This window comes from Mesocricetus auratus, unplaced genomic scaffold (assembly GCF_017639785.1).
Source record: "Mesocricetus auratus isolate SY011 unplaced genomic scaffold, BCM_Maur_2.0 Super-Scaffold_100024, whole genome shotgun sequence".
Classification (NCBI taxonomy): domain Eukaryota; kingdom Metazoa; phylum Chordata; class Mammalia; order Rodentia; family Cricetidae; genus Mesocricetus; species Mesocricetus auratus.
The window spans coordinates 20,698,814-20,714,609 of record NW_024429205.1 but is presented as its reverse complement, the minus strand read 5'-3'; the positions used below and the strand labels follow the sequence as shown (position 1 = coordinate 20,714,609).

The 15,796-nt window shown below is 46.4% G+C and overlaps 1 protein-coding gene across 1 annotated transcript; it reads right to left on the bottom strand.

The window, feature by feature from the left end:
* Positions 1 to 1,411: 1,411 nt before the first annotated feature.
* On the bottom strand, positions 1,412 to 15,434 carry Gpn1 (GPN-loop GTPase 1). The gene is made up of 14 exons (XM_005073561.4): positions 15,300 to 15,434; positions 14,642 to 14,735; positions 12,713 to 12,752; positions 11,813 to 11,879; positions 10,841 to 10,878; positions 9,941 to 10,019; positions 9,643 to 9,737; positions 8,619 to 8,664; positions 8,007 to 8,153; positions 7,717 to 7,799; positions 6,714 to 6,753; positions 4,855 to 4,945; positions 4,139 to 4,246; positions 1,412 to 2,026 (listed from the first exon to the last, which is right to left on the bottom strand). Exons 1-14 carry the CDS (start codon positions 15,408 to 15,410, stop codon positions 1,944 to 1,946), a joined length of 1,122 nt encoding a protein of 373 aa, XP_005073618.2. The 5' UTR covers positions 15,411 to 15,434; the 3' UTR covers positions 1,412 to 1,943.
* Between the last annotated feature and the right edge of the window lie 362 nt (positions 15,435 to 15,796).

The following is a 15,796-nucleotide window of genomic DNA, read 5'->3' as shown; positions in this document are numbered from 1 at the left end:
TGGTGTATGAAAAGGGTCGGTCCACTTACTTGGGAAACATCCATTAAGCACATCCATATACAGGTTTCATATAAGTGATATGAAGACCAGACCCTTACTGAGCTGACAGCAGGAGAGGCAAGTAACATTTTAAGAAACAAATGGGTAAGAGGAGGCACCACAAAGAATAGACTAGCATGTTCAGGGTTTTGCTTTGCAAATGGTTTTTCCCCTTAAATAGGTCAAGCAAGTATGGCAGCCCAACCCTACAGACACAGCACTCAGGAGGTTGAGGTGGTCTGGGATACACAGCTAGGTCCTCTTTTTTCTTACTCTTTAAGATAAGGTCTCACTATGTAGCCCTGACAGGTCTCGAACTCACGGAAGCCCACCTGTCTCTGCCTCCCAAATGCTTGGATTAAAGACATGTACCACAAGGTCATGACATTGGGCAGAAAGGTCTTTTTAAAAAAGAAAGAAAAAGCTCAGATTTTGTTTTGTTTTGTTTTTTGAGACAGGATTTCTCTGTATTGTTTGGAGGCTGTCCTGGAACTCACTCTGTAGACCAGGCTGGCCTTGAACTCAAGAGATCTGCCTGTCTCTGCCTCCTGAGTGTTGGGATTAAAGTGTGTGCCACCGGGCTGGAGAGATGGCTCAGAGATTAAGAGCACTGACTGTTCTTCCAGAGGTCCTGAGTTCAATTCCCAGCAACCACATGGTGGCTCACAACCACCTTGAATGAGATCTGGTGTCCTCTTCTGGCATGCAGAAGATTGTATACATAATTAAAAAAAAAAAAAAGTATGTGCCACCACCACCCGGCAAGCTCAGATTCTTAGATCAGTGTTTCCCACTAGGTATAGAATATTGAATAATTAATGGTAAAATACAATTCTGTGTTGCCTTGAAATAATACTGGAGAACAGGTGTCAAGTCAAGATAAGGATACTTTGAAAAGGCAAGTTATGAGGTTTGGTAGTTGATTTCTCTGGCCTGGGATTAAGTCACGGGCTGAGTTTGAACAGTGTTCTGAGATTAGAGCACACCAGTCACCTGGAGGGTTTATTGAACAGCCCGCAGAGCACCCACCCTATCCTGCTGAAGCTGAGTTGAAGATGTATCAATAAAGCTTTCCTGGCTGATGATCTTACTGCTGGTCCAGAGACTGCAGCCTGAGAACCAGGGCAAACCCTTCTAGGTTACGTATTACTGAATGGACACCTAGCCAAATCCAATGGTCATAAACAATGATTTATACTGTTCTAAGTACAATATAAATAGGACGTGGTTTTGGAGCTGCTAGGTGAATGCACACGGGAAATTAACCTACACATTACGTCCCACCAGACCTGCCTTTAAAGCTATGTTGTAACTAACAGTGCTGCATCCATTAGTGATCACATCATTTCTAAGCTGAAATCATGACACAAAGTTAAAGTTAAAAACTTTATCCAAGTCACCATCCATACAGGATTCTTCAGAATGTGTCGTTACCTTGTGTGAGCATATCCCCTAGCAGCAGTGGCTGCCAAGGGCACCACACCTCCCCTCTGTTCAATCCATTCCCCGCACCCATTCTGATTAAAGGTGCAGAGCCAAAGGCCACAGCTACAGAGCTGAGTCCCCGGGGCCAGTCCAGTCGTCTTCAAGAGGGAAGGTCTCCCACCCCATCAGTGCAAAAGTACTTGAGTGAGTTCAATGATGCAGCTTGAAATTTCAGGCTCAGCAGTCATCAGCTTCCGGAGCAGTGAGAATACACTTCCTTGCATAAATACCGAGAGAAGCTAACCAAGGATGGGCACCCACCTGCCAGCTCCACCTTCAACCCTGACTTCGTCTAAGTCCCAGTTCCCTGAGAGAGGTTACTATCCTGGAGGAAGCTGCTAGACTGCAGCCCTGACTCCCAGGAAGGCCTTCTCTGCATGGAGAGCCAGCACGTCAGGCCTCTGGCAGCACTGGGACGTCTACTTGTTCCTCTTCCAGTGCTGTGCCAGCGATTCTTGCATGAAGTTCTGAAATGCTGGTTCTTCGCGGCTTTCCTCTGTAACTGCAAGAGGAAAAGCAATTCTTTTAAAACCCTCATGGTACTACAAGACAATCAGTGCTTCTGTCACCACCCGTCAGAATCCACATCTTAAAATTACTTTTCACTTTTTCAAGACAGGCCAAGCTGGCCCTAGTCCTCCTGCCTCAGTTTCCACCACTGAGGTTACAGGCATGTCCCACCACACCTAGCTGAAACTACTTTTAAGGAGCTAAGTATTCACATCCTCCATTAATGAAATGGCTTCCAGAAGTTGCCAAAGCATGCAGCATCTAAGTAAAGAGGACATCCTCTTCAGAAATAACTCAACTGAGGGCTACTCAGGTAGGCAAGAGACAGAAAAATATCTATAGTGATTTACCTACTGCCTAAACCACCCAAGAGCTAGGAATAAAGTAGGGAACACCACATTAGACTGTTAAATATTCAAAACACTTGGACTGGAGAGGTGGCATCTGCTGCTCTTGCATAGGCCTGGTTTTGTACTCAGCACCCACATGGTGGATTACAACATCTGTACCTCCAGTTCCAGGGGACTTCTGACCTCTGCAGGGACCAGGCATTCATACAGACATGCAGACAAGACACATACACACATAAAGTAAAAACAAATACATCTTTTAAAAAGTCCAGCACTGCCAGGCAGTAGTGGCGCATGTCTTTAATCCCAGCACTCGAGAGGCAGAGGCAGGCAGATTTCTGTGAGTTTGAGGCCAGCCTGGTCTGCAGAGCAAATTCCAGGCCAGGTTCCAGAGAAACCCTGTCTCAAAACAAACAAACAAACAACAAAGCCAACAGTAATGACCCAAGATAAAGCTCAGTGGCACATGCTTTTAGCAAGCAAGAGGTCCTGGGTATACCCCTATCACAATTAACCAAAACGGCAGTAACAGATTGAGTCTGAAGTTACAAGACATAAAAGGCATGCTACCGGGGTTTTGGTGTGGAAAGACCCTGCCCACTGTGTGTGGACCGTTTCCTAGACAGGGCTCCTGAACTTTATGAGTGGAAACTCAAGCTAATGGCATACAAACAAGTGAGGATGTATGCATGCATTGCTCTCTGCTCCACTGTGGGTGTGACAGGACCAGCAGTCTGAAGCCCCTGCCTTGACTTCTCCATCATGATGGAGCCTGAATTATGAAATAAACCCTTTCCCTACTAAATTGCTTTTTATTGGGCTATTTTGTCACAGCAAGGGAATGAAATTAGAACACGTAGCAAGGCCAGAACCCTTCATATAAGAAACTTTGTTCCTGCCACTGACCACGAGCTCTACCATCTCCTCCTTCCTGACCACAAGCTCTACCATCTCCTTCCTGACCACTGACCACGAACTCTACCATCTCCTCTGCTGACCACGAGCTCTACCATCTCCTTCCAGACCACGAGCTCTACCATCTCCTCCTTCCTGATCACTGACCACGAGCTCTACCATCTCCTTCCTGACCACTGACCACGAGCTCTACCATCTCCTCCTTCCTGACCACTGACCATGAGCTCTACCATCTCCTCCTTCCTGACCACTGACCATGAGCTCTACCATCTCCTTCCTGACCACTGACCACGAGCTCTACCATCTCCTCTGCTGACCACGAGCTCTACCATCTCCTTCCTGACCACTGACCACAAGCTCTACCATCTCCTCCTTCCTGACCACTGACCACGAGCTCTACCATCTCCTCCTTCCTGATCACTGACCACGAGCTCTACCATCTCCTTCCTGACCACTGACCACGAGCTCTACCATCTCCTTCCTGACCACTGACCACGAGCTCTACCATCTCCTCCTTCCTGACCACTGACCACGAGCTCTACCATCTCCTCCTTCCTGATCACTGACCACGAGCTCTACCATCTCCTTCCTGATCACTGACCACGAGCTCTACCATCTCCTTCCTGACCACTGACCATCTCCTCCTTCCTGACCACTGACCACGAGCTCTACCATCTCCTCCTTCCTGACCACTGACCACGAGCTCTACCATCTCCTCCTTCCTGACCACTGACCACGAGCTCTACCATCTCCTCCGCTGACCACAGGCCCAGGATCTTCAGTCTCAACAATGTCAGCCCCCTTTGTTTCACCTCTGTGAAACGTCAGCCACCTCTCACCTCTGTGGTCAATGTCATCAGTGTCACTCTCAGCTTCCTCATCCTCTTCATCCAAGGTTCCTCGAGTCAGTATCAAGTCAGAAGGATCCAGCGCAGGAGACAGACTGTCTAGGTTAAAACACGCATCAGTACAAATGTGTTTCCAAAGAACTGACTCTTGAGTAATTGTGATTATCTGCTGATAGCACGAGAGTGTTCTTGACAAACAGAAATGCATGAGTGAGTCTTCTAAATGTATCGTTAACTGCACTTGTCATTTCTGCCAGGGCCTGGATCACAAAGCAGTTTCAGGAGCCCCCTTATTTCCACTGAGGAAAATATGAGGAACATATCCTAGAGACACCAGCACTATGCTTCACTAGCTCAGACTGGAAGAAGCTACGCTTTTCCCGATGAAAGATGAAATGTAAGGCCGCACACTGGCAATTGTAGAAGCTTCTGGGTGCAATACAGGTTCAGGGGAGGTCTGAAGAAGACACAGGGTGAAATGATACAGAATAGAGCAGCGATGGCAACATTCAAGCAGTGGGAGGGGGTAAAAAAGGGAAATCAAATATACCACGAGAGGTAAAATTCCTGCCCCAGGTCAGTTATGCAGACCCATGTATGAATGTCTCCCCACCTCCCCTATCCGTTCTCTTTCTCCTTTACACATAGATTACTGCTCAGGGGATCCACCCTCCATTCTCTCCTAACGCCAAGAGCCCTTCCAATACCTTTGCCGGTCCCTGGGTCCAGGGCTACGGAGCCCATATCCTTCCTAAGGCGCTCCAGTTGCTCCTTCTGCTGGGCACTCTGGGCACTGGCCTACAGACGGGAAAGGTCCTCAAGTTAAACTAGGAGATCCTGCGTTGGCTCAGCAGTGCGAGTGCTTGCTGCCATCCTGACAACCTAAATCCCACTGGTGGAGACCACTTGATAGGAGAGAACCTGTGAACTGTCCTTTGACTTCCGCACGTATTACCCCAATAGAAATAAACTTTTTTTTTTTAACGAGACAGGGTTTCTCTGTATTGTTTTGGAGGCTGTCGGTCCAGCCCGGCCTCAAACTCAGAGATCCGCCTGCCTCTGCCTCCCGAGTGCTGGGATTAAAGGCATGTGCCACCACTGCCCGGCCCCAATAGAAATAAACTTAAGACACTAATTCTTTTTTTTTGTGGGGGGGTTCAAGACAGGGTTTCTCCGTGGCTTTGGAGGCTGTCCTGGAACTAGCTCTTGTAGACCAGGCTGGTCTCGAACTCAGAGATCTGCCTGCCCCTGCATCTGCCTCCCAAGTGTTGGGATTAAAGGCATGCACCACTACCGCCCAGCAGTGTAATTGTTTTTAAAGGAGATCTCTGGGGTAAGCTTCTAATTCAGGCTGAGTGCTCAATAGATGTGTAGCACTGGTTCAGTCTCCAGCAAAATAAATAAATAGAGCAAAATAATAAAGATGCACAAATTAAATGCCAGCTTTTTTGTTTTTAAGGTAGAGTCTCATGTAGTATAGCCCACGCCCCCAAACTCACTATGTAACCACGGATGACCCTGAACTTAAAGGGTCACCACCATGCTTAGTTGGTGCTGAAGAACAAGCAAACCCTCAACCAACTGTGCTAGGTCCCCAGTCCCGAGATGCCACCCTTTAAAGAGGGGATTAGGAATTACAAAAATGCTAGAGGTTGGTGGAGGATGACAGATATGGAGACAAAACCATTGAGTCATGTGGGCCCAAGTGACAGCAGATTTCCAGTCGTATGTAAGTGAAAACCCAACCATGAGCAAAAAACCCTCAAGAACAGCTTGCAAGAAGGCCCTAGATAAAGGACCCAAGGCAAGCTCTGACAATGGGAGAGCCAATTTACCATTTGGAACAAGAGCTGAGAGACACCTCTCTAATCTTCAAAGTCATACAAGTCTTTAAGCTGACCTCAGAGTCTGGGTAAGGTGGGGCATAAAAAGGTCTTGGTAAATTTATTTCCACAAAATTCTGATATTTTAAAAATTCAGATACAAGGCCGGGCGTTGGTGGCGCACGCCTTTAATCCCAGCACTTGGGAGGCAGAGACAGGTGGATCTCTGTGAGTTCCAGGCCAGCCTGGTCTACAAGAGCTAGTTCCAGGACAGCCTCCAAAGCCACAGAGAAACCCTGTCTCGAAAAAAAAAAAAAGAGAGAGATCACTAGAGCCCCAGAGTTTTAGACCAGACTGGGGCACAGTGAGACCTCAACTCAAAACCAAACAGAGCTGGGCACACAGTTCAGTGTGTAGAGCAATATCAAAAACAAAGAAACAAAAAAATGCAAGCATTTAAAAGAAACATGGAAACATTAGTCAATTATATCTCGATAAAGCCAGAAAAAAATTAAAATACAAGCCAGGCAGTGGTGGCGTCCCAGCACTTGGGAGGCAGGCGGATCTCTATGAGTTCCAGGACAGCCAGGGCTACCCAGAGAAGCCCTGTCTGGAGAACCCCTCTACTTCTCATTCCTACTACCCGAATGATGATCACAGCACAGGCCAGGCCGGGACTGCAGGCCTGTGCCTTGTGTGGGTCAGAGGACTCTCTCACAGCTCCAACACACTCTCCCTCTTACCAGTGATTTCTTCAGGCGCTCGTATTCTGGCCGATATTCCCTGGAGAAAGAAATGCCTTTTAAGTTCCTCTCCTGAACAACCCATCCCACCCACCTGGACCTACTGCTTGTTTGCTTAAAACCACCAGCAACAAGACCTGACCTCACTGGAGTCCCTGCACACTATCCGTATCCCTACTCTATGCCCGTGGAACCCAACTCCTGATGCCATTGTAAAGCCTAACAAGGAAAACACCACAGCTGAGAGGCTGAGTGACTGTCACTGGTGTGAGGACACAGGTAAGAAGCTGAACTGTTGCTCAGGAAGCCCAGTGTCTAAGGAAGTGATGGCTCTGAATGACAACAGAATGGACTCCATCCTGACCCTGGGAAACACACACAAAAACCTTGATGGTTAATCAGTGGGAAAATAATGTTGCGTGGCAACCACAATGCCATCCATAAAGTCAAACTATGAAGCTGAAGCAGCATGCTAACAAGCAATCCGTGAGGTCATGGTCCCAATGCCACAGGTGCTCTCCTTTAGGTGAATGAGGTCCCACTGTCAGCAGTGACAACAGTTGTAACAGGTATTTATGAAGTGTCTCAATGATGTGTCAATAAGTGCTAGAGCTTTGCATATACTTCTTCAAATAATACAGCAACCTCAGTGCCAGATCTATGTCATGCCTGTTTCTGTAGGGGATGCCTCATAGGAACATAACCACCATGTCTTGTTTCCGAACTACCTACCGGTCTTTTGTCCTACCATGACAGACGTGAGAAGTTGCCCACAAAGTTTGTAATATCTACCAAGTGGCTCTTTTCAGTGCATGCTTGATGGTCCCTGCCTGGTAACCACTCAGACCAGTGAACACTATATACTTCTATCTTTTGAAAGAAGGGAACAGACAGCTGTTACTCCTGAGAGTGGTCAGGTCTAATAAACATATGTAAACGCAGTCGCCCACCATATGAGAATGGGGGGTATTGAGGAACACAAGAGCCTTTCCTTCATCCTCACCTTTCGTACTCTTCTGCAGCACTGGCGACTTGAACACAGAGTTCATCGAAGCCGGTGCCCACCACAGCAGAGACACCCACCACCTGCCAAGAAGCAGCATAAATTTGCGTGCTGGACAAGGACTCTGCTACCGAGCTGCCGCCCAGCCATGAACTACTTCACTAAACAATGAGCAGAGGTCACTTTACAGGATGTAAAGCATTTGCTTCCAACGCTGGTTCAAAGCCAGTTAAGGCCATGGCAAGACATTATCCGCAGCTATTATCACTATGATAGGAGATAAAATTTACCCTGAGTGAGCTGTAGAATTCATCTAACACCAGGCTCATGGAACGAGTCAGGTTACTGACATAGGTAGTCTCTTGGTTCAAGGCATCTTGGAAAGCCTCAAAATCCTGCATCCACTCCACTGCAAAGCTGTGGTCAATGATGTCGGTCTGTGCCAGAGAGAAGGCAGTCATCAGCAACTTGAATCAAAGTCACAATAAACCAAGGCAAAAATGATTTAAGTGGTGACAGCAAAGAACTCATCATCACAGATTTTCTTTCTCTGGCTCCCCTGTTCTCGGCTCCACGACAACAGATTATAAAGAGATCTGCCTTGCATCTGATCAGTAATAGACTGTTCCTCTACTGACACAGAATCCTTGATGCTAAAGGACGGGTGACTCTCTGTTTAATGGCTACTCTGTCTGCCCTACAATCACCGGGGGAGAGGTGGCACTAAATACCCACTCCATCTGGTGGCATCCACTTCCCTGAAAGGCCTCTGAGTTTGTGTAGTAAAATCTCAATGTGCTGACAGCACTTGGAGTCACTCCTCACACGTATCCAGACCTTCTAATACCAGTCGAGGCTCTGTGTCAAGGCATGTTGAAATCACCAGAGCAAGAGCCACTTACTTTGTTCATGACCACAATGAAAGGCAGCTTGGTTTTATACAAGATGCTGAAAAAAATCAAACACAGAGCCAGCATTATTAAAAGCATTTTCAGCTATGAAAACACTGCGAAACGACTACCACACTCAGGATAGTCACATAGCTGTGCTTTACTAATTAACATAGCTGGGACAATGCCATCTTTCCATGTAGATCAGGACTTCCTGCATCCAATATGATGTGTATTCTGAGACCTATCATATAGGTGATGGCTCTTGTCCATCCCCCAAATTAAGTTTTGTCAGTTTCCATAACACTCTTCTTCAACTTCAGTCTGAATTCAGTGAACCATGAAGCATCTTTTTTCTTCCCATGTAACATTTGGGATAAACTAACTAAAATCTTTCCGTTATTATTGTTCTTAATGCTATGGCAGAGTCTTACCACACAGTCTATATGGCCTCGAATTTGCCCTTCTTCACCTCCTGACTTGGGATGATAGGAATACACTACCATTCCTGGTTTTGACAAAACTTTTCATTCCTAGTGTCTCCCCATGTTTCATTTTTACATTATTTATACAAAATCTAAGCACCATTTACACCAGAGAACAATAATTACCACTTATTTCTCTGACATGCAAGCAAGGAAGATGCTTAGAGAAAATGCCAGTAGTACATGTCTCTCTTTACTGGACAATCAACTGAGTAGCAAATACAGATGATCCCAAATCCAACGGCGTATAGCCAGAACTCAAAAGCAAAAGGGAACGAGTCAGCTGGACAGCTGGCTCAGAGGTTAGGAGCCCTTGCGGCTTTTACAGAGGACTCAGGTTCAGTTCCCAGCACCACACGGTGTGTCACAGCTCTGGTTTGAAGAGATCTCACCACCTCCTCTAGCCTCCACAAATTCCTGCACACACGTAGTGCACATATATTCATACAGGTCCACACATACAAATGTTAAATGTCTTTAAACAAAAAAAAAGGAGAAGAGAAAGAGGCCTCGTAGCTGACAGCACATCACGCCTACCAGTCATCGGTTACCTGCAGGCATACAGCATATTGGACATGAAGGTCACTGGGTTAGTACTTCGTGACGTGTCCATTACATAGATGACCACTGTTGGAAATGAGGATGCCTAGAAGCACAGAATGAGGAAAGTCTTCATCAGAGGCTCATCACGCGCTCCCATACTCTTCTCCTCCCTTTCTTGCAAGAGAGAACCACTGTGGACAGGGTGTGCAGAGCCTCTCCTCCCCCTCTCCCATTCAGGCCCAGGCAGTAAACGGAGGCTGAGCCGACCCTGCAGATGCGCTCATGAACAAGACCCAGAACACTCACCAGGGCCTCGGTGATGATTGTCCCAGAAGCTGACCAGGTGAACACTTCAATCTGTCCAGGTGTGTCAATGAGCACATATCTGGGTCAAGGAGACCATTAAAGGGGTGTTATACTTGGGCAATTCTGAAGATATCCCATCACAAAGAGTGCACAATGTCTGTTCATCAGAGGCTGCAATACCCTCTGCACACCGCCAAACAGTCCTACCATGCCCTACAGCTGCACATTCCCAAGAGTCTGCTCCAGGCCCAATCATCATGCTAACGAGAAGAACCAGCACAGCACGAGCAGTTGCCAATAATCAAAGAGGAAACTGACCAGCACAGAAACACCGCCCCACCAACGAGACACGAGCAAAACCAGGATGCAATTCTCTTGGGAAACATCCCGTTTCTTAGGGACAAGGATGTAGAGTGAGGGAAGGAGGAATAGAGGGATGGGGGAATACTGCCTACAGAATATTCTAAAATTGACTGCAGTGTTACACAACCCTGTGCACAAGTCTGTGGGCGTAACAGAAGTCACTGATTTGTGCACTGGGATGGCATGTAAACTGTATATTAATAAATATACTTTTATGTTTAATAATAGTTAATGGTGAGAAATGATGAAATGCTGCCTTCCCCATCATGGTACTGTGCTCCTTCAAACAATGAGAAAGTGCTCCTCCCTTAATCTGAGTGAGGAGAAAAAAGTAAGTGTTTCTCCGAAAGTCACGTAAAAAGAAAGAGAAGTGATGGGGGGGGGTCACAGTAATTGGGAGTAATCCTCTGTATTATGTCATCTCAACGACTTTATTGTCCTCCTTTGTTTTCATTTCTAATGACTTGTTTCAGCACAGTAAGTCTAGAAACGTATCAACAGCAGGCAATAAACAAGTAGAAAGCTGAAACCACCTACTTGAATGTGTTCTGGGCCTTCTCGATAAACTTCATCACCTGGAGGAAAAGATGTCAATTACAACTGGATCCAATTCCAACACAACACAAGAGGTCACCCTCAAGGGTGGCATGTGTCAAACGCACCACCACAAAACACAACCGAGGACACCAAGCAATGGGCTCCTTGATGCAAGGAAGCAGGGACGCAGCAGCAGCACCTCAGCCTGGGGCACCTGTCCTGACCGTCACTGGGAAGTCAGGGTCCCGTAGCACACGGGCCACACGGCTTTGTTTTAAAGAGCCAGGGTCAGGCTGTGTCATCCAGGTACACTGTGGACTCCAGGCCTGTACGGTTCTGCTTCAGCCTTGCACAAACCATCCTGTCTGCTTTAGTCAAATGTTCATGTCTCAAGTAGCAGAGCCAGTGTAAAACATAACTGACTACAAGCCACTCTCAGGGGAGCGACAGAGAAAACCTAAAGGACGGCAAATACTTATTATAAGTGTCTGCCGGGCGCTGGTGGCGCACGCCTTTAATCCCAGCACTCGGGAGGCAGAGGCAGGCAGATCTCTGTGAGTTCGAGACCAGCCTGGACTACCAAGCGAGTTCCAGGACAGTCTCCAAAGCCACAGAGAAACCCTGTCTCGAAAAACAAAACAAAACAAAACAAAAAAAAGAATAAGTATCATTATTTCCCCATCCCTTGCTGTAGCCAATCCCAGTGCGCTGTACCCTCAATAATAACATCATAAGCCAATAACAGGCCAGAGAGAACCCAGGTCTCTTGGATTTTTGTTTTGTTCTCTCACAAACAATAAATGAAAAGCATTCCACCACACTCAGAGGCTATTTCTCTGTCTACCAAAATGACTGCTTAGTTTCAGTATTTCTCCATTTTTGCTGCTCGTCTTTACCAATGTGATCAAGCGAGAACACACTAAGAGGCACATTTTTACAGTGTCATGCCTATCAGTGTAAAAGAAGCCTTACCTGATCAAATCTGGTAGCAAAGAGATTGAGCGAGGTCACTATGCCACCATTTGGCCCGAGTCCATATCTGAGCACTCAATTAAGGATTTAAATTGTACATATGAGATTATATAGTTCATACCTAGATTGTCATTCATCCAGCAGCATTATGTTCAGTATTAACACTACATTCAGTATGTAACAGTATTAGTGTTCAATTAATGGGTCCTGGCAACCCAGTTTTGGACATACAACCTTAGTGTTAGGGATGGTCACACAAGATAAAGACAACAGAAAGACCAAAATTTAGTGAATACACACACGTGTCCAACAATGACAGGCTGCTGGCATCACCAGTTATTAAAATTATCTATGTAGCCACGCAAAGTAGCTCACACCTTGAATCCCAGCATTCAAGAAGCAGAAGCAGGCAAATCTCTGTGAATTTCAGGCCAGCCAGGGCTACATGTCACACTCTTTAGTCTGATCCTCACTAATCAAGCTACCTTAAGTTACTTACAGAGAGTCACGTGTCATGCTGAACTCAGTCCATAAGAATTAATCCAACCCAACATATTTTCCTGAGTTTCCTAGTCAAACTCATAGTTATCAATGACTACCTAACCCAAGGCAACATCACTTCACTGGACCCAGGCAGTTAACAGCTAGCCATTCATCTTCTGATCTCTAATTACAACACCTGTACTGAAACCGAAATCAAATGGTAAGGTAATATTGCTAGAAATCTCTAATCGCTCCTACGTTCATCTTATTCATCCTTTATCTTTTTAATACGATTACTTAAAAGGAAGTAAGTTTTCTACTTGTAATTTCACAATTTGACATGCAAACCACTCCCTCAAAGTGGGGAGCAATTCTCTAGGAACCAGTCGATCCCACAGCAGATGAGGAAAATGATACTGTTTCATGACTTCTTTATACTTCACGGTGTCACGAATATCTGGGGGGAAAAGAGAGATAATGGTTATTTTATTTTTTGAAGCATGGTCTCTAAGCAGTTCTCCTGCCTCAGCCTCCTGAGTGCTAAGGTTGTAGAAGTGCCACCATAACTGACCTGGGCCTCTTACCAGCATTTTCTTATACCTTTCTCCACTTGCAGTGGCTTCATTCCTGACTAAAGATAACCATCAAGTATCCAATGAAGAATGTTAGGCTCCTGGGTGTGATGGTGCACACTTCTAATCCCAGCACTCAAGAGGCTGAGGCAAAGTCAAGCAGACCTGTGTGAGTGAGACCAACATGGTCTACAAAGTGAGTTCAAAGACAGCCTGGCCAGGGGGTGGTGGCACACGCCTTTAATCCCAGCACTCGGGAGGCAGAGGCAGGCGGATCTCTGTGAGTTCGAGGCCGGGCTGGACCGATCAGCCTCCAAAACAATACAGAGAGACCCTGTCTCGTAAAACCAAAAAAAAAAAAAAAAAAAAAAAAGACAGCCTGAACTACATAGAGAGACCCCCCACCTCAAAATTATGATAGATATTGTGTGAGACAAGATTAAAAGTCTTGTTTGAGACCAGCCTGGTCTACAGAGTGAGTTCCAGGACAGCCTCTAAAACAATACAGAGAAACCCTGTCTCGAAAAACCAAAAAAAAAAAAAAAAAAAGATTAAAAGTCTTAGACAACTAATGGCAATGGGCACATGCATGGGGGGGGGGGGGAAACGACAAAACAAACTCAAACCAAGAAAAGACTTCTTACTAACGGCTGCCTGGTAATAAAAGCAACTCTCAGACATAGGAAAAGGTGATGTCTACTAAGATCTACCAAAACCTATCCACCAGTGGCTGGGGAGATGGCTCAGTAATTAAGAGCACTTTTCAGAAGACCCAGATTCAGTTCCCAGAACCTCCAGGGCAGCTCACAAATATAAGTCCAGTTCCAGAGGTTCCTGCACCCTCTTCTGGCCTCTGAAGGAACCAGACGCATACCATGGTGCACAGACATGCATATAAAATAAAAGCAATAATGAGAAGAAACCTACCCACCAGTCTGGAAATGAACAATATTACAATTTTATCCTTGAGTTTGGATAAGAAACTTTATGTCAATCTCCTCCAAATGAGCTATGATTCTTCAAACAAGACTTCCCCATTCCCACCTTAATTTGTGTATCTGGGTTATAAGAAGCTTACTAGGATTAACAAGTGACACTTATGGCCTGGGAACCAGGACACCTGAACCCAGCAAGAACCCCGTCACTGGATCACGTGCACTTTCATAATGAATCTACCCCCTCACCCCCCATTTTTTCCTTCTTTAAAAACAACAACAAACAAGCAGGGTTTGGCTATGTGGGTCTATATTCTACATTCTGCCTCAGATTCCCTTGGATAACACCCATACTGAATCTTTCTGGTAGTTTCAGTCAGAAACTCTCCTCAGAGCAATGTTTTGTTTTTCAAGACACAATGCATATTTTTAACGTGTCCCCTACACACACACACACACACACACACACACACACACACACACACACACACACACACACAACTTTGGGAATGGGAGGGACCTACCTAAGGATCAGAGTAAATTATAGCAGAACTCATAAACTCTTACTACACTCTGACAAGATAAACTAAATGATTTATGTCTCTCTTTTTTTTTTAAATAACCTGACTTAAAGTCACTTCTTCTCAAATCAACTGCAATAGTTTCACACGCTAAGGACAAATGAGAGAGACGGGTGAACGGAAGGAACCATGAGAATAAAGAGAGAGAGAGAAATCTCAATAAGAAGGAAGCCTGTTCTGGAACGAGGACAAATCCAAAGAAAACAAAAGTAGAATTAGCTAGTTCAGAAAAAAAAAAGGAAAACTGAAGGCACTCACCAATATTGGCGGGAAAGGGGACTTCATGCACAGCTGGGTCCAAATTGATTACGTAGGGTGGGGAGCGTTTGTTGTGGAGGTGTCCTGTAAGCCTCTGCAATAACGGGGGGGGGGTTGATGTTAAAAGATAGGAAGGGGACCAGAGAATTCCCATCCAGTTACTGACCGTACCTATAAAGTCTGTAACAGCTTCATTCTTCCCGCTCTGTTTAAAAGCCATCTAGCTCTAACCTGGCAGGCCTCCTCTGCTCTCCATCACCTCTTGACTAACTGTGAATGTCCCCCTATCTCCTTCACTAAAACATTAACTCCGTGAAAGCAAGAATCTCATTTCCGCTGTACACTCAGAGCTCAGAACGCGCTAAGTCGAAAGACGTGATTCTTCCACAACTCCTCACGCAATACCAGTGTGCTGGCATCATATCCCCCTACTCTTCACGCCGGGACCCTCAAAAACGCTGCTGATCCACATCAAGACGACTTCAGTCGTACCAAACGTGCACCACGGTTACCCAGGAGGCTGCCGTGGGTGAGCCGCGAGTCACAGGCAAGACCCCAGAACACCACGCGCCCAGACCCTCCAGTCCCCCAGACAACCTCTCCCCTTCATCCCTGGGCACAGGCAACCTGTCGGGCGCTTCCGCGCAGGGCACGTCACCTGCACAAAGGTAGTTTTCCCGGATCCCGCCATCCCCAACACCAACAGACACACGGGGAGTTGGGGAGCCCCGGAAGCCTGGGGCTCAGCCGCAGCCGCGGGCGCCGCCATCTTTCTTCAGCCACGCCCACCGCCCCACGGAATCCCTACAATCGCTGCATTCCGGGCTGCGATTGGCTGGAGAATCCGTCCTCTTGCGTTCATAGCTGCGATTGGTCGGGTGACTGCCTGCTGCACTCAGGGCTACGATTGGCCGGAATATCCAAACCGCCCAAAGCTTCAGGGATCCCGAATGGATTTTTGGCATCGTTACTCCGTGGGTCTGTTTAGGTGCTGTAGCTGCCAAGCAGGGGCTTTGGACAAGTGAGAGGGGAAGTGTAGAGAACCAGGGAGAGTGATATAGGTGAGTTTATGTGAAAATTATTTTGCTGGCAGCAGACATACAGTTCAGTTAGTTTAGTTGTGGCGACATTTACATTTGGCATCTTTTTATTACG

Bases quoted from the DNA above. Each gene is read 5' to 3' on its own strand.
- Gpn1 (XM_005073561.4), bottom strand. From the start codon at position 15,410: ATGGCGGCGCCCGCGGCTGCGGCTGAGCCCCAGGCTTCCGGGGCTCCC. The intron at 11,880-12,712 runs GTATCATTTTCC...TTGAGTGCTCAG, and splicing joins TATAAAGAAGTCATGAAACA to ATATGGACTCGGGCCAAATG. The intron at 4,946-6,713 runs GTAAGAGGGAGA...TCCCGTCTGTAG, and splicing joins AGCGCCTGAAGAAATCACTG to GCCAGTGCCCAGAGTGCCCA.